The 24,725-nt window shown below is 39.8% G+C and overlaps 1 protein-coding gene across 2 annotated transcripts in view; it reads right to left on the bottom strand.

The window, feature by feature from the left end:
* Positions 1-1,346: 1,346 nt before the first annotated feature.
* Positions 1,347-24,725, bottom strand: part of MLLT10 (MLLT10 histone lysine methyltransferase DOT1L cofactor) — a 212,478-nt gene continuing 189,099 nt past the window's right edge. For both annotated transcript variants that reach the window (XM_074946060.1, XM_074946059.1), the window contains exons 14-21: positions 23,769-23,841; positions 14,601-14,755; positions 12,571-12,759; positions 11,822-11,910; positions 11,336-11,685; positions 5,356-5,458; positions 4,517-4,729; positions 1,347-3,042 (exon numbers count right to left, since the gene is read on the bottom strand). In XM_074946060.1, coding sequence (XP_074802161.1) covers positions 2,998-3,042; positions 4,517-4,729; positions 5,356-5,458; positions 11,336-11,685; positions 11,822-11,910; positions 12,571-12,759; positions 14,601-14,755; positions 23,769-23,841 — 1,217 coding nt within the window. In that variant the 3' untranslated portion in view covers positions 1,347-2,997. The remainder of the gene's footprint in view (positions 3,043-4,516; positions 4,730-5,355; positions 5,459-11,335; positions 11,686-11,821; positions 11,911-12,570; positions 12,760-14,600; positions 14,756-23,768; positions 23,842-24,725) is intronic.

Here is a 24,725-nt window from a genome sequence, read left to right as displayed (position 1 = left end):
TTCATATTTGAGATACTCTATTGAAACTACCCACCTTGTTAAATGAACTCTAAAAATTCACATATAGGAACGTGTACTGGTTTATTACATTACTGGCTGCACAGTCTTTGTTTCTTTGAGCTGAGATGACCTGATCCCTAGATTTTTCTCCGAACAAACTGTTTGTGACCTTCAGCTTTTTAAATAGCATGCGTCTATGGGCTTGTTTATATGTGAAAGTTGTTCTGGATTAAGTTAGGCTGTGAATTTAAAGTGCAATCACTGTTCCTGGATAATGCCATGTGTAGTCAATCTACATGTAGCAACTAATAAGCTTTCAACTGTCAAGACATGTAACCTCACCACCCGAGGATTGGGCTTTGGAGGAAACATAGGCCATGGTAGATTGAAAGTACCGAATTTTAATGTGAATTTGGAGGTGAAGTTTAAGCACCACTTTTATTGTTGTGGAAGACCGTATAATGTAGGTAGAGCCATCACATCCAGGAAGTTGCAGACTTCAGCTAAGGCCCTCGAGAATGAGACCCACTATGAGAGGTGGAGCAAAGGCTCTTTCCATGTGTTGAGGGAGCACTACCAACCAACCACATGTATGTTACTTGTCTAGAAAACATCTTAAGGTGTCAATTGTGACATAGCCCCAAAACTTGAGACAACTTAGGATGCAAGTCTTCTCAGGATGGGTCTATTTACAAATAGCTCCAGATAAGATTGGCAATTCAAATCTTAAATGAGACAGCTTTGTTTTGTTTTTCTTTGACTTTAACAAACAAAAATAAAGAAATTCTATGTAAAAGAAATTTTAAATAAGAAATCCACAAATGTAAGGTTGAAAGCTTGCCCCTTCCTACTTAAAATATAAATTTGAGAGACCAAATATGAAATGCTTTTCTTGTAGCCTGACATACGATAAGTTACAGAATGTATATAGGATGAAATCCTGGCCCTGGTGAAGTCAATGGCAAAACAAAATGTCTTTGTGCTTGATTTACTGTATAGATCTCACTAGGAGTTATGCTCAGCTGGAGTTCAGGAGTGTCTCTCTGCTGAGACCAGTGCCTTTAAAATTTGACCATAGGTAATTTATGCTGTGATTATGGCACAGGCACCAGCCTGGTGACCTCCTACAATGGATTGCATAAGCAAAAATGCATTTCCTTTTTTACAGTAGCAAGATTGTATATTAGTGTCAAAGTGTATTTTGCAAGCAAAATTAAAGAGAGGAAAGGAAACATTAAGAAACTGGTTGTTGTAAATAATAACTTTAGTATAATTTGATATCTGATTATTACAGTAGCAACAAGTACTAAAATCCAGCCAGTCATGGAATATTAATAGAACTAGAAGGACAGAATATCCTCCAACTTCTATAAGAATCTCTCATACAGCTGTGAAGTGTACCACTATGAACATTATTAAAATTTATTAACAAAAGCTCTGTACATATCTTTTCATACTCTTGGAATTTTACATCTAAGCAAAATAACAGCACATTTTAATTTTATCATTTGTACAAATTGTTACAGAATATTAACCAGTGGGTTAAATAAGTAAAATAAACCACACTGATTTACTTTTGTAAAGTATCCACAAAAGTGATGTGACAATTTTTTAAAATCCCCCTGAACATATAAAAATAAATTATTTGATTAAATCTACCAATTAGAAATATTACAAATCAAAATATCAATGTTTTCTTATGAATTTCTCACAATACAAAACAGATTCACAAAAACCTTATTTACAGAAATGAGGTAAGAACTGTGCAATGTCTAACCAAGAGACATATTGCAGAATTAACATGTTCTTCCAATTAAGTACACAGTGGAGGTCTAATTACAGCTGGGTCATTTTCCACTAATAATTTACACTTCTAAATACAGATTAGTGGTCATTATCCCAATTTTTATCTACACTCCATAGGGTCATGCCAAGAAATCATCTATCCTAAGTGAAAATGTTCGAACAATAAGCTCAACCGTTTCAATCACTGGTATATTTCATTGGGAAATGTTTAAATATCTACTTGCTTTTTTGGTAATTTATTAGTGAAAAGTGACCCAGGTAACAATTTGCCTGAGCTATCTACAGTGGCTTACACACTTCTAATAAAGGCAGAACAATGGGGAAGGCTGCTGGTGCAATGTTGAATATTTCTGCTGCTTACAAGGACTTGTCTAGTGCATGCTCAGCTGTCTGCAGCCATTTCAACACAATGGAGGTAGCAACAGGCACTTAGTTTAGGCCAAATACTACCAGTACTTTCCAAAGTGGCCTTCTCATCTGGTAAAAAAAAAAAATTTCCATTTAAACTGATCTGGTTTGTCCAGCAACCTTAGAACTCACAAAACCCAAATTAATGTTAATAACCTTTGGACTCTACCCTGAAATTCTTATTCTGGCAAAATTCACTCTATAGTCAGTAGAAATTTGATGGAGTGACAAGTTCAGAATTGGATTCCTTATATCATGAGTCAGATTTCAAAATGTTTTAAAAAGCCAAAAACACCTAACAGGAAATCCACACTGCCAATTACAAACTGGGTCTGAAAGCATTTGCAATTGCAGCAGAGATAAGGTTGGTTTGTTTGCTAAGACTCCTGTTCTGAAATCAAGTAATGTGTGACTGGAATAAGTATTTTCAGTTTACTAGCCCTCCAGCTGTATAATAAGAACTACTACTTGAGCATCAAGTAGAATATTTTCCAGGGTTGAATGTGTAATTGTACTTAGTATTGTCATACTGACAAAATAATTATGGTTTGCAGAATTTGATTTCTTGCAGTGTCTGTTAAATCTGAAGAAGTAGTTCCATTTCAGTGCAACAAGAAAGTAGATCAGAGCCTTAGAAGAATGTCCTTATGAAGATTAATCATTTGCTGTGCAGTTAGGTCCTTGTTGCATTTCTTCATATCTGCAGAAAGGAAGATCCGCAGTTCGCAGCTAGATGAAGTGCTATAATAGCAGGATATGCAGTTCTCAAATATTATTCAAATGTCAACTTTTTTCAGGTGCAACCGATCCAGTTTTATCATTAAGCCTCTGTGGTAAAAAAAAACAAAAAACACACACTTGTACAACCAGACAGTATTTTAGATTTGCTAAATTCTACAACTTCTACATATAAATGAAAAGGCATGACTGGAATACAGTCTGGACACAAAAGTGAATAAGATTAGATAGTTATGCTAAAGAATCAAATGTAGAAGTTTTGTCATGATTTTAGCAAAATGTTTGGATTTTAAATAAAAGTATTCATACAACATGGAAACAAAACTTTGGAAAGAAGAAAGTAATTACAGCAAAGGTATTTTAGACCTCCAAAATTACCATCAGGAAACAGATCCAAACTACTGATCTCTCCTTGGGGCCATCTAACCCTGCTTTGTATTTCCTGCTGCTTTTGATCTGCCAGGCTTCATGGAGAGAGGGGGAAGGGGATTTTCACGATGTCAAAACAATTCCATCTAAGGACCCAAAAACCTCTCACCACAGAAATACCCCTTCCCACTCACTGTTTCTGGAGCCACACAACATACACTTTCTACCCCCTACCAACTCTTCCCTGGTGCCAGAAGTTCTCTCTCTAACACACACACACACACTCTCTCTCTCTCTCTCTGTGCCCATTCTTTTCATGTCTTCTGCCCCCTCTTTCATAGTGACCATCAGGATTTATATTGTATCTGCAGGTACTAACAACTGCTATTCTATATCTGGGAAAATCCCAGATTTCTGGATGTGTCACATCCATACTGTATTTATTTGTGATTAGGACAATAAATTAATCTAAAAGGTAAGTCAGGCCTCAATTAAAACAATTATTTAAAAGGCTATGGGGAAATGAATAGATCTTAAGTATATTAAAATTATTTAATTTCCTAAATGAAAGTTCCATAACAGTAAACAAAATCTATAAAATGGCAGCAGGTATACTTGTTCCACTCAGTGTCTAGGAGCGCATGTACATGGGAGCTCCTAGAGCAGCACACAAGGAGGCTCATATCATCATGCTAATGCAGGAGACAAGAAAGTGACAGTGGCTAGACACAAAGCTCTGGCTAGGCAATATGTCAGCTGACATAAGTACTTACTTTTTACTCATTTAAGACATTACATGGAAATACCAAGTGAAACACTGACAATTGTGATTGACTGTGTCTGTTTCATAATGAAAAAAGTAAGAAGATAAAGCTTTGAATATGTCAATTAAACAGATGAAAGATGTTCACTAGAGAGTTCCCTGCATGTATCTCATAAGCATCTAGTACTGACCACTCTTAGAGAGAGGATACTGGGCTAGGTGGACCACTGGGTCTTATCCAGCATAGCAATTACTGTAGCAAGTGGGTTAGAGTCTAAGGAAGCCTAAATACATTTAAGTCTTGTATGGACAGAAGGTATAGGTTACACCACCTTAAACATCTGGTTTCCCTTAAGACTTGCCTCTGAATTTGGCACAATGTTCCTTTAATTATATCACTGAAAATGCCATTATAGGTGAAAATAGACTTACTGTCACTTTTTGAGTTGCATTATCCCCATGAATTGTAAGAAATGGGTTGTTAGTAGTTGTATGAAGGGATGATGCTTGAGTGCCTGAAAGCAGGTTATTTATGGGTATCTGTGCTACTCCTGGGATCTGCAACTGCTGCACTTCAGGCTGGTGGTGTTGGTGTTGATGGTGCTGTTGCTGCACTAGCTGATACAGAAGGGCCTGATGTTGTTCCTTAGGTAATACAAGGAAAGAACACTCTAATCAACAATCATTCAACGAATTGTCACTCCTTTCTAGGTCCTTTCTTACCTAGTGTTTTTTGCAATGTAACCACAATTTACCACACTCCAGTTAACATGGGTTGCAATGATGAAGCTCCACAGGAACGTGGAGGATGGAAGAGAGAGCCTCTTCAAGCTTTCTTAATGTCAGCAGCTCAGCAGGAAGTTCAGCTGAGCCAGCTGGCCTGGGGAAAGCCTCTATCACAGGACCCCAGATTTTATATCCTTTTCTTACAAAAAAGGGTCTCAAATATGTTTGGCACAGTATTAAAATCATGGTACTTTCAATACAAACTAAAATTTTTCCAAGCAGGTGCTGAGTGGCATATATATCCTTCAACGCAAACCAATATTTACAGTGAATATATTCTCCATGCTATAAAAAGGTGCAGACAAGTGAACAATAAACTATTTTTGAAAATTAATTTTTTTAAACAGACATATGATCAAGGAGTTAATCCACACAGGTCTAATATTTGTATTAACCTGAGGAGTTTGTCTATACTTCAGAAAGCAGTGGTCCTGACTCAGCTTTACACAGAACATAGCTAATTCTATTATAAATATAGGACATACTGATGTGAGTTGTTGAGTACTCAGTAACTGCTGAAATTGCTGGTGCTGTTGATGGAGCAGAAGTTGTCTCTGTTGGTCAGGAAGTAATCCTAGTCCCGAGGCACTGCAAAGCAATGACCAAGCTCTTAGTTTCTGCAATGTGACACTGCAGTTTATTTGACTAATGGATGTCTGGGGCATCATTTTTACTTCAGCCTTTCAGCAAAATTTCAAACCGAAACCATGTATAGACTTTTTGATAAGTAACACTCACTTGCTACATAGCATTTTGATTAAATGTTGCTAGATATTCCACTGAATACCAATAGCAAATGAGTAGTTATTTCTTGCATAAGTTGGACAGCAAAGTAAACATACACACAGTTATAATATGCACATAGCTCACCCACATTCTGTTAACATATGCCTGGATACTCCAATCTCACCCACAAACACAAATTTAATAACCATCTTTATGCTGATGATTTACAGGTCTGTCTGTCTACTACAGACCTGTCCAAACTGAAATCTCAGCCTGTCTCTCTAACATCTCCTTGTGAATGTCTAGCCATCAGCTCAAGCTCAACATGGCTAAAACAGAACTCTCAATCCTTCCTCCTTAACTCCCCCCAATACCTTCTTAAGAACTATGGACAACAACACCACCCTACCTGTCACCAGGCCAATAACCTGGGTTTTATTTTTAGCTTGGACATCTCTCTAGACCCTCAAATCCAGAGTATGTCTAAATCTTGCAGATTCTTTCTATATAATGTCTCTAAGACATGGCTTTTCCTATCCATCCACACAGCTAAAACACTTGTCCAGACTCTCATGATCTCGCATCTCAATTACTACAACATACTTTTCTGCGGCTTTGATAAATGTAATATTGGCCACATATCCATTCAGAACTGTGCGCCAAAGATTATTTTCCTAGCCTCTCATTTTGAGCATGTTACCCCTCTCTTTAAATCTGTTACTGGCTTCTCTTTCTCTCTCACATCAAATGTAAGCTGCTAGGCTTCACTCTGAAGGCCTTTCACAAACCTATCCCCACGCTACCTATCATCTTTCATTTGCTATTGACATGTTGACTCCTACCTCCGAATAGCCCTTGATGTCAGCCTCCATCGCCCACTTGCTAAATTTTCAAACAAGAATCTCTGTTTTTTCTCCCATGCTGTCCCTCATGAGGAAGCACGCCCCATAAAGATCTGCAAAACTACCTCATTATCGTCCCTCAAATCCTTGCTTAAAACTCTTGTTTGCTGTGGTGCCGACAAAAAACTTCATGATGGCTAGCTGCTGTGACCATTGCCTAAAAAGCTGACAAATACGGTCTCATTGTTTCCTTGTGTTCTTCTATGAAATCTGTCTATAGACATCAAATGTCTCTTGTTTTCCCCTATGATCGTAAGCTCTTTGGGACAGGGACAGTCTTTTTGTTCTGTGTTTGTACAATGCCTAGCACAACAGGACACCATAACTAAGGCTCCTAGGTGCTATGGTAATACAAATAGACAACGATGAATTAGCAAGGCCTTAAAACTTTGCCTGACACCAACTAGCCAGGGTTGAAAAACACCTGTGCTATCACCACTCCTCCCAAACGAACTCTCTTAGAATTCAAAGGAACAAAATTCTTCATGTACTTTTTATTCTATATTGTATTTCATGTTAATCAACTATTTATTAAATTATTTTAAATGTAACAACGTATTTGTATCGAGCTTTTAGTATTCACTCCACTTTTTACACATTTTCCTATAATTACAATGTGTCCTTTTCTGCATTGTTTTTATTGCCTGTTGCTCTTTTCATTCTTTCTCCATCCCATTCTCTCTTTCCCCATATATCATGTGCTCTACATCTTCCCACATATTTAGGGTCTCACTTCTCCCTAATTATTTTTTCTGTCTCTTTATCCCCTTGCCCTACCTACCCTACTCTGATCTAGTCACCTGTGATACATAAGGGTTGGGAGAAAACAAGCAACCCCCCTCCCTCCCCAATAGCTGGAGAACTAAATTTCCAGAGGAACACCCAAGTGAAGAAGACAAGCTTGCCTCCCAAAGCTGCCAGGAAAGGGAAGTTTCCTGGGATTCCTAACTGGGTGTGCTTTCCCTGGTTGGAATGGGGATTTACTTTTTTGTAGGCCTCTGACTAACATATCTGATTAGTTTGAAACTCCCTGTCCCACAAGCTCCTCTGCCTGGAGAAAAAGAGGATTGTTCCAACAATCATTTAACCCTCCTGTGTGTTGTATGGGTTGAGGTGGGGCTCCTTCTATTAATCTATTTCTCCCCCGGCCTCTGATTTTGAATGCTTTTCCCCCAGTGAAATACTTCAACATATACTTCTGCTGCAGCTCACAGCTTTCCCAAGCAGCACAGTAATGAGAAGTGTGTGTGGATCTGTGGAAGCAACATGCATGCAGAGGTCTTCAATTATACTACCTATCTCCCACATGAAGTTGTCTTCTCAGATCCATGACTTTTGTAATTAACCAGCAGTAGCAATTCACCCTAAATATCGGGAGATGCTCTCCAGTCGACTACCTTAATCTTTTCGGGGAGCTAGAGTAATGGAGTTGACCGGAGAGCGCTCTGACATCTATTTTGCAGATCTTCACTAGACCCGCTAAATCAACACCCGGTGCATTGATTGCAGAAGTGTCAATCTCCCCAGTAGTGAAGACAAGCCCTAATTAAGCACTCCCACTGGGTCAGCTGTATCAGTGGAAGTACAAAAGCGAGAGACTTTTCCAAAGGTGTTTAGTATAGAAAAGACACAGGGCAATGAGCGTAGGTGTAGCTGAACCACTGTTGAACATGGTTTAACTGCAAAAGTGGACAGGACCAAACAGTGCTCAGCATATTTTCAAAAACAGTGTTTCTGAAGGCTCAACCATGTGGAAAGTACTTTCATATATGTGAAATATAATATATCTTTCTATCTGCACCCAAAGGTGTGCCAGAATCCTTCGAAAACGTAAGAGACAATACCATCCCTTACAAAATAAGTTAAGGCAAGCAAACATGGGAGAAACAAGACAGCAGGAATAGGGTGAGAATACACCAGTGTCATTAATTAGATTATACAGTTAATCAGTGAGGGTTAGTGCTTGCTCTGATGTAATAAGGAGAGTGGATTTGGTTTTTTGTAATGTATGACTACATGGATGTCCTCCTTGGTTAGTTACATGGCAGAAGTGGATCCTAGGGAGGAACTCGAAAGAGAAGGAGCGGAACATTACAGATAAGCAACAAGTACATGAAAGAAAACAGATATATGTGGGACAAGGGCATGAATGGGGCATTGAAGTTGGCATTGCTGGGGGAGCAGAACAGAAAAGGGTAATAAGAAAGGAGAAAAGGTAAGGTAACTGGGGTTATAGACCGCCTGGAAGGGGCAGACATGAAGTTGAAACTTAAAATAGTGAAGAAGGGAGACTCTTCCAAGTGTTTCTAAGACGGGAGGGTATGTAGGTAGATTGACAGGCAAGAAATAGGATTCTGACAGCATCAATTGAATGGACTAAAGTGGGTGATGTGTGTATCAAAGAGGCTGTAGAGTGGCAGGTTACCATAATTAAAGTATGATATGAGGAAGGCATGCACAAGAGTTTTTGCAGGATCTGGACAGACAGAAATAAATGGTCAGATTTTGGCAACATTGTGAAGGAAAAGATGGCAGTATTTGGAACCCACTTTTATACATGTAAGAGGAAAATTATGATATGGTAAAAATCCCTAAATTTAGATTGCTTAACACTTTCCATTATAAAGTGAGAGCTTTGATAGTCAACAGCAAGGATGCCCTTGAGCAACAGAAGTGCCTTTTCTTTGTACTATGAAATTCCATTCAGCTCTTTCCAAGATATGAACTTATTAAAATAGCCATTTCCCTTCTCTCATTTCATTTCTGAGAACATTTTTGGTACATGCCAACATAACACACAAACATTCTAAAGTGCTAGGCTGTCGCAGCAGCTGCTGCCAGTAACAACACTGTACTGGGAACATTTGGCAACTACCAGGATAGCTGTGGAGGCATGGGAGATGGGAGAGAAGAGATATGGAGTTGGTCTCCCCTCCCCCAGAAATGGCCCCAGTGGCCAATGCTCCCTTCTGGAACAACCACATGAAGCTGGGATGCTCCCTGACCCCTTGGAACAGCCCCAGCCAAGACCCTGCAGCCCATTTCCTCTGTTCCCACACTCCGGGGGAAGCCCACAGGGGATGGAGCTTTCCCAACTCCCAAGTGGGGTGGGTGGGCACGAAGAAAGAGAACAGGACCAGGCTGGCCTCTCCCCTCACCTACCTCCCAATCCAAACAGGTTATCTTCCCTCTGGGATAACAGCCATCTCCTGTTGCCAACTAACATAGTTAGCCCCATAGTTCCAGTGATAGCAGTCTGTGCTGCAATCCTGAAGGTTTAGGATTCAAAGCCTGCTTATGATACATTTTGGTGGGAGAGAGGGGTTGTTACAGATGCTCATAACTGAATCTTTTATCTTTTTTCTTTTAAAAAAACCTAGGAAATGACATACAAAAAGACTACATTAAAAGAACATTATTTAGGTTGCGAAGTCAAGCACTCAAAAGTTAGGAAATGCCAGATATATGATTACCTGTGTAACCATAATGCTGCCCAACTTGTACAAGGGGGAAGAATTAAGGTAGGACTGGAACTTTTTAATCTACCATCTTCTAACTTTGGAGTGCTCGACTTTGCAACATAAATACTCTTTTTATGTAGTTTTTTGTATGTATAATAGCATATTGCATGTGGGATAAATGCAACACCATAACTTAAAGTCATTTTCAATGCTACTTCACTGCCACTGGAAAAACAGTTTACTCTAGCTAAGACTACTGTATATACTCGATCATAAGCCGGTTTGTTTATAAGACGACCCCGCCAGGATGGATAAGTAAAAATGGAAAATTTTTATGACCCATTCATAAGCCGACCCTATAATTCAGGGGTCGGAAAACTTTGGCTCCTGGGCCATCAGGATAAGCCGCTGGCGGGCCGAGATGGTTTGTTTACCTTGAGCATCCGCAGGCATGGAGGTAAACCTAAGTAAAGGAAGTGTCCCAGCGTACCAGCTGCTTACCCTGACGGGCCGGGACAGCAACTGGTGGGGAAATTTTTTTGGGGGGGGGAGAAGCTGAAGGTCAGGGGAGTAACCCCTGTGACCACCCCCACATGACCCCACCCCTAGCCCGGGACCCCCACACTCTCCCCATCCCATCCCTTCCCACCTTATCTGGGGAGGGCCAGGGAGGATGTCTCTGGACTGGCCATAGCTGCTCCGGCAGGCTGGGCAGCGTGGTCACAGCCTGCTCTGGGCCGTGGGGCCAGGCAGCACAGCTGTAGCCTGCCAGCCCCGGAGCTTCAGCTGCTTCAGAGGCTGGGGGGAGAGCAGCATGGCCAGAAGCGGCGACACTCTGGCCCTGCCTCTTCCATTCTGGCTCTGCTGCCTCTCCTTGCTCCGTCTGTCGGGGGGAGGGGCTGTGTCCCACCTCTCCTGCTCTATACCTGTTCATAAGCCAACCCCCTTCTCTGGTGCTTCCCTTTTTCACTAAAAAAATTCGGCTTATGAACGAGTATATACAGTACTTTTCTTTTGAGTGAACCTGTTTGGGCTCATTGTGACACATTAATGGGATCAACCAAAGCATATTTAGGAGAAAATGGAAGAGGCAGAAATAGATGAACCCTAACTACCATGGTCTGTGAAGCCCCAATAATTGTATGGCAGGAATTGCTGATTTTTAAACTTCATTATCCATAGTGCAATTAAATTCCTGTTCTCTTAACACTGGTCTTACACAGAACACAAGAATCTAGTCAGGCATTCATAGGCTAGAAGAAATGCTAAATAAAATAAACTCTATGCTTAAAACTGTTTAACCAAATTAAGCTAGTAATGCACACAGTGTATGGCAACAATAAGAAAAAGCAAATACATTTTGGTAAGATTCTTACCTGTTATTTAGTGTTGTTGGCAGAGGATGTGATACATTAGGTGGCACAGCTGCATGAGTGAGAGAAGGATTCTGGGATATTGTGGCAGGGGTCTGAATCACCCCATTTAAAGTCCCTACAATTCCATTGATTGCCAGCTGGTTACCTGGCAATGCTCCAATTATTCCACCCACACCAGGCACTGCAGGAATGGTGGATGTTACAGTCTGCATACCACTAGCTAGTGCCCCCACTGTCACACCATTGACCTGTTGAACTCCTGAGCCTGGCTGAGCGGGACTCTGCCCAGCAGGTGGTGGAGTGGAAAGAACTGATGAACTGCTGGTACTCTGTCCACTGGAGGTTATCTCCTAATGTAAAAAACAAACCAACAAAAACCCTCAGCTGTATAGAATTTCAAACAGAACAGAACAGCACAAGGATTTTGAGATGAAGTTAAATTTATAACAAGGTTAGAAAAAAAAATAAAAAACAAAACAAAATTACCTGGTTTAATACAGGGAGAGAATTGTCAGGTAAAAAACTGTTTCCCAGATGAGGGCTTTTACTGCTGTTCAAGGAATCAGTGCTAGGTGCTAAAGTGATGATTTAAAAAATAAAGTGAAGTTTAATTTTTGCATTTAACATGTTTAAAATATTAAAACATTCAGAATAATTTATTTCAGCAGAATGTTGATGTTAAACATAGAATACACAAAACTTGAACATAAACTTAATTTCTTATCACAACCCCAAGGTAAAATATTAGTTTAACTGACTAGTAAAAAGGTGATGGATGGGTTCAAGACTGAATAGTGAAAAATAAAATGCCTGGACATAAGCAGCAATGATTTGTATAAGTCTCATGCGTCTTTAAACACATTAAAACAAGGGGAAATTTTTCTCTTGTGAAAGTTTTTCAGATCTTTTACTTTTTTTTTTTTTTTTTTTTTATAAAAAAGACAAGTATGCACAAAGTAGCTTGTTCAGGGAAAGCTTATATCTAAAAAATTCCCAGATCCAATATAAACTTGCCATTCTTTTCTCCAACAAAAATATTGTCAGTGATTAATTATACACACCAGACAAATCATTTAAAAAAACCCACCAATTATACTGGCTCTGTTCTCTTTGTACACACATGTATCTCCCATTCATGGCAAATAGGGATAAAATAGGCCTTTTACATAAAGAGTCTTCAGGTTACTTTGATAAGAGTACTATGCAAAATGTGGGAAACATTTTTCTCTACTTACCAGCTTGTGCTGGAAATGCATGTACTTGATGAGATGGGCTAGGGTTTGAAGTTATTGTTGGAAAGGGAACTGAAAGCTGTGCATTTAATAGCTGGAGGCGCTCCTTTTTAGCAGTCAGGTTCTTAATCTGTTCCTCTAACCGTCGATTTTCAACTTGAAGTTGGTGTAATGACTTCAGCATTCCCAGAACTAGAAAACAATTGACTAATAAATCTGATCTCTTTTAAGGACACATTCAAAGTTTTTTCTTTATGAAGAATATCTCAGGATTGCACAATATGTCATGTGTTAGAATTTTAAATACTATATATATCCTTAGCATCCCTAGTTACATACTGCGGATTAATATTGCCAATTAAGATAGTGCTTAAAGTGAAAATCCACCCCAAATAATTAATAGGAATGTACTAAAATAAAAAAAAGTCCTAAAATTTCTCCTTTGAAGTCAGATGTATGCTATTTAAAATACATAAACTAATATATAACAAAGTCCCAATTGTGGATCCATGTGGATAGACCCTTACTTCCATGCAGAGACAGTTGCACCATCAGCGTCTATGTTAATTTTGAGCAAGTTTCAGTACAATGTGCTTTTTCTGTAAATGCAGCCATAAAAAAAAAAAGAAAAAAGAAAAACAAGATTCCTTTAATGCAGGTAACAGAGCAGTTGTGGAATGCCTATTCTATTTGGCTTATGAAGTTTAAAATACAACTAAAAACTCTAAGAGCAGATCAAAGCTCTGAAATATATGCATTGTTTTTATGTAGTCAACTATTATTGTTTTTTAAAAAATGCAAAGGAAAAGTATGTGCAAAAGGAACTGTTCTATTGAATTCTTTGTCAAATAAATTGCAAATTTATGTGATCAATGAAAACCCTTTATTCAGGTTTATGGGGTTTTCTTTTGTTTGTTTTCATTTTGCTTTTCAATCACCATACACCTTGCCGGATGCCAAATCTTCCGGCTGCTTTAAGTGTCGATCTACAGATCACCCAGCAGGGAGCACTACGTGAGCATTGCAGTTACCACCCTTTCTTTGCAGATAAAGCGCATCATCATCTGAACAAGCACAGCTTCTACCATGCACATTTCCTCAAATTCTGATTTTGTTCCAGAACATGGATGTCCCAAATAGGGATACAGAGTAGCTGTCATGCCACAGGGATAGCCAGCCACTTTTTAAATACCAAATTGTATTTGTTTAACATGACCTCTGGGCCTACGACAGACACAAGTCTACTGGTGTAGGCACATCTGGTCATTTCCCAAGGATTTAGCTTTTTATCCCTCCTCTTCAAGAACATACAAAGGAACCCTCAGAGCGCCCAAATGAGATGCAATAAGACTTAGCTAAACCTGTCCTCCAGCTATCATGTTTAAAGGATTATCCCCGCATGAATTTCCTCACAATTAGCATTTTTGTCAGGGTACCATTCATAAAAGTACCAACTAGATGGCACTTTACTCACTACCAACAATCAGAATAGCATGTTCAATAATACATACACACAAAAAGTAACAAAATAATGATTTTTATATCTTGTATACAACTATTGAATCAATTTTTATTTATATTGATTTCTCATTGATGATGAATAAATCCAAACCAATATTATTTCCTCAGTTAAGCTTTATCTGTATTCACTTTTCAGTTATTTCATTTGGTAAACACAACTCTTGAAAAATAAATAACCCAGTACTAGAATTGAATAAGAGAGCATAAACAAAATATAAAAGTACTGTAGAACACCTGCACAACACTTGTGAAAAATAGGTAGTTTATACTAAAAATACCAGAAATAAAGTTCTAAAGAAACATTTCAGAATATCAGCATCACACAAAATAAAGCACAATTGAGGAACCAAGCCTTAAAAATAATCAGTACAAAACAGGAGTTATAAACTATGCAGCATAAAATGGTGAACAGGTTGTTTAAAAAGACTTAGGCATTCACTGGGTGATAATTATTTATAACACTGCCCAACAAACAAAAAAAGCCAGTAACAACAGAAAACGTGAATACTTACTGTCACTAGGGGTGCCCTGTTCTAGCAAAAATTGCTGGCCTTCACTCCACTGCCTCTCCAAAAGCTGTTCAATGCTGGCAGCTACCGGGGGCAAATTTTCCACACTGCTGTTCACTGACTGATCATAGCGAATCTGTAAGCTGCTTACAGGAGATCTGTTGAAAACATAGTAATTTACACATTTAAAGGAAGGAGGGAAATGTATTTAGCAAAGGGCCCATAAAGTTTCTTACCTTGTGCTAGCCCCTAGCACCTACATAATCCAGAGCTTCCAACACTAAGCTTCTCAAAGCCACTAGGAACTCTGAGCTCTCATCACCCAGGTTTTAACAGAAAACAGCAGTTTGGGAATTTGTGTACAGAAAACAGACACATTAGTTTAGCTGCACTAGCAGTTTATGTCTAACAGACAGCTATTATTGATTTCAGAGCACATATTGCTAGAGCAGGAAATAGGTGCTCAGTATAGTAATAAATTATAAATCAAATATCTAAACATCTAGACAATGGTGAAATACAAAATATGAAACCTGATTAAAATCATTACTATTATTATATTCTCCCACAGTACATAGGTCACAGGTAATTTTGATGTGTGAGTTGTGCCAAAAAGCCCCCATAAAGAGAAATTTTTGAATAGAGAGTGACTGAGTAGAAAAAACAGTTACTAACATTTCCATAATTGTTTTTCTTCGAGAAATGTTGCACATGTCCATTCCAATGTAGGTGTATGCGTGCCTCGAGCACAGATGCCAGAATTTTTTCTCCCTAGTGGCATCTGTCAGGTTAGCTCCAGAGTCCTCTGGTGCCACATGCTCATAGTGCCAGTATAAATGGCCCCGTCGACCCCGCTCCCTTTCAGCTTCTTCTTACCAACTGCCTCTGATAAGTGGGGACAGAGCCTGGGTTTTGGAATGGACATGTGCAACACATCTCAAAGTACAACTGTTATGGAAAAATTAGTAACCATTTTTTCTTCTTCGGGTGCTTGCACATGTCCATTCCAAGGTAGGTGACTCACAAGCAGTTGTAAAGGAGAGGGGTTCAGAGTTCAAGGGCAGGCTGACTGCAAGACTGCTCGGCCAAAGCTGGCATTGTCTCTAGCCTGCTGGGTAATGGCATAGTGCATTGCAAATGGTGGCCTGATGACCAGGTTGCTGCCCTGCAGATGTCCTGAATCAGGACTTATGCTAGGAAAGCGGCGGAGGAGGCTTGAGACCTTGTGGAGTGAGCCATCAGATTAGCTAGGAGCAAGATGCCCATGAGTTCATAAAATGCCTGGATGCAAGAAGAGATCCAGGATAAGATTCTCTGTGGAGAGATGGGAAGACCCTTCATTCTTTACGCTATCATTATGAACAGTTGAGCAGATCTGTGGATGGTCTGATCCTTCGTATGTAGAAAGCCTGCCTGACATCCAAAGAGTGAAGGCGCTGTTCCTCCCTATTCACATGCGGTTTAGGATAGAATAACGGCAGAAAGATTGCTTGATTGCTTAGGAACTGTGAGGAATGATGGATGTGGATTCCTTGATTGCTTAGGAACTTTGAGGGGAATGATGGATGTGGCTGTAACTGGACTTTGTCCTTGAAGAAGACCATATATGGGAGCTCTGATGTGAGTGCCCAGATCTCTGAGAATCTTCTGGCCACTAGAAAGGCGTAACATCAAGCATGTTGTTAGCAGCTCAAATGGGGGCTCTGTAACCTTTGACGGGAGAAGGCTCAGGTCCCAGGGAGGGATGGGATCTCTAATCTGTTAGGTGAAACAGAACCTCTTCCATGGCTCCTACCTGAAGGAAGGATTGGACTTCTTGTTCCAACATTCGATTGTGAGAAGGGTCCCTGAAGAGGGATGGGGAGGGTGCTGTGGGAAAGTGGGGTAGACAACAATTGGATGGTGCAATCCAGTTCTATTGTGCTGAGAACGTAGCAATCTGAAGTAATCCGAGTCCAGGAAGTGGAAGAGGCAGTTGGAGAACAAAGGGGTAACTGGACTGGGGGGAGGGATAGCTCAGTGGTTTGAGCATTGGCCTGCTAAACCCAGGGTTGCAAGTTCGATCCTTGAGAGGGCCATTTAAGGATCTGGAGCAAAAATTGGGGATTGGTCCTGCTTTGAACAGGAGGTTGGACTAGATGACCTCCCAAGGTCCCTTCCAACCCTGATATTCTATGATCCAATGTAGAGGGGACGGCAATGCCGACCTATGAGTGTCTCGTCAAAACGAGCGCTTCAAAGATCCTGAGTGTCTGAGGCCAGACGGCACAGGACCAGCCAAGGAGAATGGGGTCTGCGCCTGAATCCTCTGCTCTTCCTCCTCTGCTGATCCTGTCTGGGCGGCTGTGAAAAGTAATGGCCAGTCTGCTGGAGCCTGTAGTACTTTCTTGACCCTGCTGATATGCACCAGGGACTGGCTCTTCTCTTGATGCTTAATGATGCTGCTTCTTAGGCACTGAGGAAGATCATCGGTGCCACAAATCCCGAGCTGTGGGAGGAGTGCGCCACACCAAGGCTGAGGTGCTCGGTGCCGAGTCCAAGTGCGGCTCCAAGGTAGGTCTTAAGGTTGCCTCCATGAAGAGGACCTTTAGTCTTGCCACTTAGTCCTTTTTGTTTCAGGATTTGAGGTCCCTGCAAATTTGGCAGCAGTATTTCTTACAGAATTCCCCAAGGCACTTAAGACAGCTTGAGTGCAGGTCACTCAAAGGCACAGACTTACCACCGGAGGCCCAGGGCTTGACACCCAGCCACTGAGGCATGCCCTGACACCAGGGAAGAACATGATCCCACTAGCTAAGCATGGAGGCATCCAGAACTAAGTAATAAGAACTACTAAAATGACTAAACTAATTCCTATCAAGCTGTAATACTATTTACACTAAGAACTGCAGAAAAATCACTAGGAGAAGGAATGCCTGAGCAAAGTGGTCCCGACGGATACCACTGATGGAAAAAAAATTCTGGCAACTGTGCTCAGGGTGTGCACACCCCTACGGTGGCATGGACATGTACAAGCACCTGAAGTAGTAATATTATTTCATAAAAAACCCTAAAAACATTAGAGTTGCACTCAAAAGTCAAAAAATAACAAAGTTAAAGTTTCAGAGGGGTAGCTGTGTTACTCTGTATCCACAAAAAGATGCCACCGGAATCTTCGGAGTCTTTAAGGTGCCACGTTAAAGTTGCCTATCCAACCTTAACTCTGCCACCTTTGTGCATATGCATTCATATACTGCTCCAGCCGGCCTCGGATCAACCCCAGGGGCTGCCCACCCGCTGCTGCTGCTATGGCCGCTCCCGTGACCACTGCTCAGGTGGTCTCCGCGGCCAGCCACACTGGTCACTGCTCAGGTAATCCTCAGGATCAGCTGCCCAGTGCTGCCTGAGCAGTGGCCGGTGTGCCTGGCCTCATGGGCCGCTCCAGTAGCGACCAGTCCAGCAGGCTGTAGAACCACTGCAGAAATCACAGAGGTCACAGAAAATCACGTAATCCATGACTTCCCCGACCTCCATGACCAACATAATCATAATTGACTCACTGTTTCCTTGTTCTCTCCCTGTCTGTCTATATCTACCTGTTGTCTTTTGGTCTACGCTCTTTTTCAGTGACAAATTTGTTGTTATATATTTGTACAGAGTCTATAATAGCGGGACTGTGATCCTTGATTGCGAGTTGCTGTCACACCACAAATAAGTAATACCTGAGCGCCTGATCCAGAACCCATTGGAGGCAACGGAAAGATGCCTGTTAACTTCAGTTGGCTTTGGATCTGGCTCTGAATGAGACAGAGGGCCACATAGGGAAAAATGGGGATAAGAAGAACTATTGAGCAGATGTTCTGTTCATTGAGTACGGTCCACCTTGTAGACTGTGGGTGAAGCCTCAAAAAGGGATTAAGGGGTCCATAGACCTTGTACTGGCTGTCTTCAGAGTGGTGAAATTCATTCTGAATGAGATGGGTCCAGTGGAAAGATTAGGATATGATTATGTATTAAGACAGTATATGAATGCATATGCACAAAGGTGGCAGAGTTAAGGTTGGATAGGAACTTTAACCTGACACCTTAAAGACTCCGAAGATTCTGGTGGCACATTTTTGTGGATACAGAGTAACACAGCTACCCCTCTGAAACTTTAACTTTGTTATTTTTTGACTTTTGAGTGCAACTCTAATGTTTTTAGGGTTTTTTTTATAAAGTAATATTACTACTTTAAGTGCTTGCACATGTCCATGCCACCGTAGGGGTGTGCACACCCTGAGCACAGTTGCCAGAATTTTTTTTCCATCAGTGGTATCCGTTGGTACCACTTTGCTCAGGCATTCCTTCTCCTAGTGATTTTTCTGCAGTTCTTAGTGTAAATAGTATTACAGCTTGATAGGAATTAGTTTAGTCATTTTAGTAGTTCTTATTACTTAGTTCTGGATGCCTCCATGCTTAGCTAGTGGGGTCATGTGCTTCCCTGGTGCCGGGGCATGCCTCAGTGGCTGGGTGTCAAGACCTGGGCCTTGTCAGCCCCTGGCAGGTGGTGCTGCTGGCCCCCCAGCAAAGATTTAGTCAGGGGTATTTATAGCACAAGTCATAGACAGGTCATGGACTGTGAATTTTTGTTTATTGCCCGTGACCTGTCCATGACTTTAACTACAAATACCCGTGACTAAACTGTAGCCTTAATTATAATTAATGTAATAAAGCAGTGGTCACAGCACAGTAGATGCCTAACAACTATCAAATGCTTTAGTAGGTATTACAGCACAGGTGATTTTGATTTAGAGAAAGAAAATACAGTAACTTTGCAGATTTTTATGGGTTATTCCTCCTACACATAAAGGATGATATGAGAGAAAGCGCAAAGGAGCTTACTGAAAAATTTGACAAATGGATAAAGATTGGCATCACTGGCAAAGCAGAGGCAGAGGTTGACGGTTCAACAGCATATAAGTGATATGCAGAAAAGATAGGTGAAGAATGGACTTAAATGTCACCACAAACTACTTGTCTTCATGTGAAGTGATGAATAAGGAAGAGAACTCTTGCAGAATCATTTTGAACTGATTTACACTTCATTCAAATCTGCATTATAATTAGAAACTTCTATTCTTTCTGTATAGGCTTTTCTAACGCAGTCAACATTATAACAGATTGTCTTATGAGGATTACTTAATCCTCACAACACCCCTGCGAGGTCAGGAAGTATATTCTCTGTATTTTACAGTTGTAGAACTAAAGCAAAAAGATTAAACAACTTGCCCAAGGGTTACACAGGAAGTCTGTAGCGAAGTCAAGAACAGAATCTAAATAGTCTGTATTCCAGTCCACTGCCTTAGCTATGAAGTGATCTTTTCCAGTGCCCCCTTGTTTTATTCACTACAAGGGAACAAGTCACTTACAATACAATAGTATTTGATCCCATAATAAAGGATTATATTGTAATGCATATGTACAAGAGGGGAGAGTTACAGTTGGGTAGACAAGTTACTCTCATTTCCCGATATCCGAGTGCTTCACTTTCAACCTCAACATTCTTGTGAAATGACTTTTGTGTAGAATTTCCTAATTAAAATTAAAAAACCCAAGAAATTCCACCATGTTCAACTATTTGCTAGACAGAATTAGAATGCTCTGTATAGTGTGTTATATATGCAGTCAATGAAACAGAAGCCCTTGCCTCATTTCAGGCATACATTTTTGTACCATGTCTCCTTCAATATTTATCTCCTACGTATTGCAGAGTCAGCATGTAACTGTGTAAATTCTTGGCCTCACTATTGCATTAACATATTGATTTGCATTTATATAGGGATGTACATACATATTTAAAAACAGGTACGATACACTGTATGTTATTTTGAATGTTTTGGGGTATATTAGTTAAATAATATTTGAGGCATGCTTGGCAAAAGTAGCGCTTCCCATTCAAAACTGAAATCATTTATATACACACACACTATACACGCCAATATTTATATTATACATGAAGTATGGGTGTATATGTGTGTGTGAGATTAGATATCCAATACAATTATTGTAGAGCAGTATAAAACTATTATTAGCATCAGCTGGAATGGCTGCACAATTCACAAGTGAGTTATGTAGGTCATACCAAATGAATGCCAATAAAATCTTCAAACCACTCCACTTTAGTAAACTATATTATATATATATATATATATATATAAAATAAAGAATATTTTTGAGTTTTAGATCTATTTTTTGTACCCCATCTCCTGTAAGTAGGTGGTCTAGTTACAATAAGCCCAACTGTACAGGATTCAGAAAGAAAAAAAATAAAACTAATAAATGTAAAAAAACCAACCCAAAACAACCCTGTAAAAGTGTCTTAAAATAGCTTGTCTAATATATAAAAATCCCACAACTTTAAATTCTGATGTTCCAAGACTTTCAGGCCTAACTATTGTCTGTCCTACATATAAGATTTTTTGGGGGGGGGGGGGGGATCTCCATATTTCAAAGAATGAAGCAAACATTTCTGTGTCTTTTCTTTTTTTAATGGCAAATGTATGAAGTTGCTCAGATCTGAACATTACAAGAGAGATGCAGAGACGGATTAGTGGGCAGAGGTTATATTAGGCAGTCAAAGGTGCAAGGTATGTGTGACACTGTCTGGAATTTATATTATATTTATAATTTACATTTATAATATTGATACCAGTATTACAAAGAATCTTACATGATATGCCATGTAACGTATCAATGGAAATATTATGATTGGCTAAATATGATGATCATGTTTATATGTATGTATCATCTTTGTATTATAAATGTATGTGATATGTTTGTATTTCAAACTTGTGCTATGTGTCTGGGTAATACCCCCAGACAGATTGGCATCAGCATTATCCAACCTGCTTGATGGCTTATCAAAGGCAATCAGCTATACAATGCACCCATTGAGAGAAGCCAGGGACTTCACCTATGAATCAGCAGGACATGTAGGGGACATGCTAGGTGGACAGGGGACTCCCATGTACTGTAAGTTTGTGTTTGGGACAAAGAAAATACAAGTCACATGGTAACAGACATAAAAAGACACCTGCATTTTGTCTTCAATCCTGCTTCTTACCTCTGGAGCAACTTCTCTACAAACTGAAGCACTGAACAAAGGACTGACAGACTCATCCAAGCTTTGGGCATGTTCCAGAGGGCCTCTACAAGCCAGCAAACTCACCAATGCTGCAAAGAACCTGACGTATGGACTCTGAAGTTAGTAACTCATTGCTCTGACCATTTACCAACTCTTTTCTTTTTTCTAATAAACCTTTGGTTTTAGATACCAAGCTGGCAGCGTGGTATTTTAGGTAAGACCCAAACTAGTACTGATCTGATAATGTGGCTGGCCCTTTTGGGATCAGAAGAACATTTTGTATAGTGAGCAGAATTTTTAAATAACTTCTCGTTTTACTGGACCTACATGCTAATTGGGAGCCAGAGAACTGGCATGAAATAGAGGGGGCTGTGTGATTTCTTTTTTCAGCTTCTTGATAACCAGTATGGGGGATCAGGAGCACAGTTTGTGACTGGTTGGTGAATCTAACTTCAGTGTTAACCTCCAGTTTTGGGAGAATTTGCTCTCCTTTCTGCAACCTGCCCTGATTTTGGCATTTCAGTCTGGGCTATTCTAGGCCCCACAGGTCACAGTATGGTCTTTTTTTATATTGTAGATAGGGCTGGTGGCACTGTCCATCATTAATGCTGCCTGACGCTTCCTATTGTAAGACCCAGTTTTCAAGCGCTTATAACTTCGCCAAACTTTGATTTCAGGGTGTCTGCCTCAGGCTGATTTTTTTTTTTTTATAAATAAAATTTCAGCCAAAATGATTCAACCATTTACAAGAACGAGGCTAGAGAAAAATACACTGTTTTGCCTACGTTTAAAAATTCTAGTGATCTTTCCCTTGAACAGCTCTAGTGTCCCCATGGTTTGGATCCACCAATATATAACATATACATTAAATTATAACCTAATATAGCTTTGTTAATTACGGACTTCTACAACAATCTCAGACTGTAATGAAATACAGTGTTACAATACTATAAAATAGTAACTGAAATTCTTTGGAGGCCTATTGTCAGAGTTACCGGATGTCCAGCTGAGGCAGGAGCAAAGGCAGGCTGGAGACGAGGCAGGCTAGCATGGAAACAGGTATGGCTAAGCAGGAGCAAGAGCAAGGGCAGCCTGTTGAAATTACTGGCAATTGAAATGTTCCTGGCCAGAGTAGTGTTGTAGAGAAGACTGGAAAGACTGCTTCCCTTAGGAGCCTATGTATGTGCCCAGGGATCACCTCTTGGGTCCTCTTGAGATAGGCTGAACCCACTTGAGTGACCTGCAGGTGATTACCCCTGATGACTTATCACACACTCTGGGCTCAGAGATGATACATCAGGCTTAAGCAGAGGTACCTGAGGCTCAGGCAGGCCCAGAGCTATCACACCTATTGCGCAATCCTGATGCCAATGCCCAAGCAAGGCATACAACAGCATCCTTAAAATACCGTACCTCAAATAGGCCACATATGCAAAATAATCATTCTTTAAAAATAACCATTATCACCAAATAGCACTCCTATTTCACTTAAAAAACCCCAGACTATTTGAATGTTTTTCCTTAAAATTATAATTTAAAAATCAATGGCAACAATTACCCACTATGTTATAGTGAAAGAATTCTATACAGAAGATTCTATTGTCAAATTTCAATAGTGGAGATCAAGTGCACTGTCTCTAGAGCAAGAAAATACAATATTTGGATATAGTAATGTTGCCTAAGTTTTACCTCCAGTAGTGTAATCTGCTGATAGATGGGTATTTGTGGACATTTTAAAAAAAAGCATTATAGTAACAAAAATAGGTATAGAGTGGAACTAATACTACATGTGGACAGAAAATTAGAAGCAGGTCCCTTTAAAGAGATTTCCATTATCTCAGTAACCTTAGGTAAAGAGATCATTTATCTTGCAAAACTAATCACGTGAGTTTTACTTAATATCAGCGTAAATTTGGCACCATTATTCTAACTTCCTGGACATGTACATTGTCTGCATAATTCTTTAGACTCTTAACAAACATATGCACTATCGATAAAAGATAAATAAGTTTCCAAATCTTAAAATGTTTCCTTTGCCTGTACTCTCTAACGTAAATAACGCTTACCGTGGTGAGAGACTTCCTCTGGGTGAACCTCCCCTGCCAACAAGGCTGTGAGTATTATCTCCAAGATCTTGATCTGTAATGTAATATTTCACAGCTGATAAAAAGTTACTCTTATTAGATAAGAGTTTTAAAGCTGCTGTATTTTTAAAATATATTAAACCTTAACCACTACCTGCAGTTACTACTAATGTGTAGATAGTCGAAGATTGCTGAACTGTAGCATGTAAGGCGTTGTCCTTACACATTTCTGTGGGTGTACCAGGCCATGGATTATGTTCAGTTCTTTCATTCCTTTCTGTTTTACAGCACAGAAGCATGGTTTGCATTTGCAGTGCCCTCCCCTCAGCCACTTTTAATTTCTACGGTGAAAGTAATGAATCACAGCTGTGGACAGCTAATCTGTATGCTTATCACAGCAAATCCTGATGCTTTCTTTTTTTTTTTTAAACACTTTTCATCCCAAGACAACTCATAAAATATATAATGCCTAAAACCTACCATCGTCTAACAATTACATATTGGTTTAAAGATTTACTGAACATTTTATTGAAGTGCTTACTTTATAAATTGCTACTGTTTATAAGCAAGAGCATAGAAAAGACTTTTGCTAAAATGTATTAAAACAAACAAACAAAAACCCTCATTAAATAAATATAAAGAAATGTTTTGCTTGGAAGGACTCAAAAAGGTTATTTTCCCTATGGCCTCTCAGTAAAATAACCCTATCTGCCCCCTTCAAGGCTTCCCTCCCCCTTTTCTGAGTCAAATGACCTCTGACCTCTTAGAGGGCAAAGACATGACTGATCCATTCTTGGTAAACTGCTAAACTCATTCCCTTCCCCCAAACAGGCATGACTACTATGACATGTCAACAAATCCTTAAGGATGGAATGAAACAAAGCAAATCCAGCAGCTCATTAAAACTGGTCTCTTCTGCGATGTTACAAAATGTCAATT

Source organism: Natator depressus, chromosome 2 (assembly GCF_965152275.1).
Source record: "Natator depressus isolate rNatDep1 chromosome 2, rNatDep2.hap1, whole genome shotgun sequence".
Lineage (NCBI taxonomy): Eukaryota > Metazoa > Chordata > Testudines > Cheloniidae > Natator > Natator depressus.
This window is presented reverse-complemented; position numbering and strand designations above follow the sequence as displayed.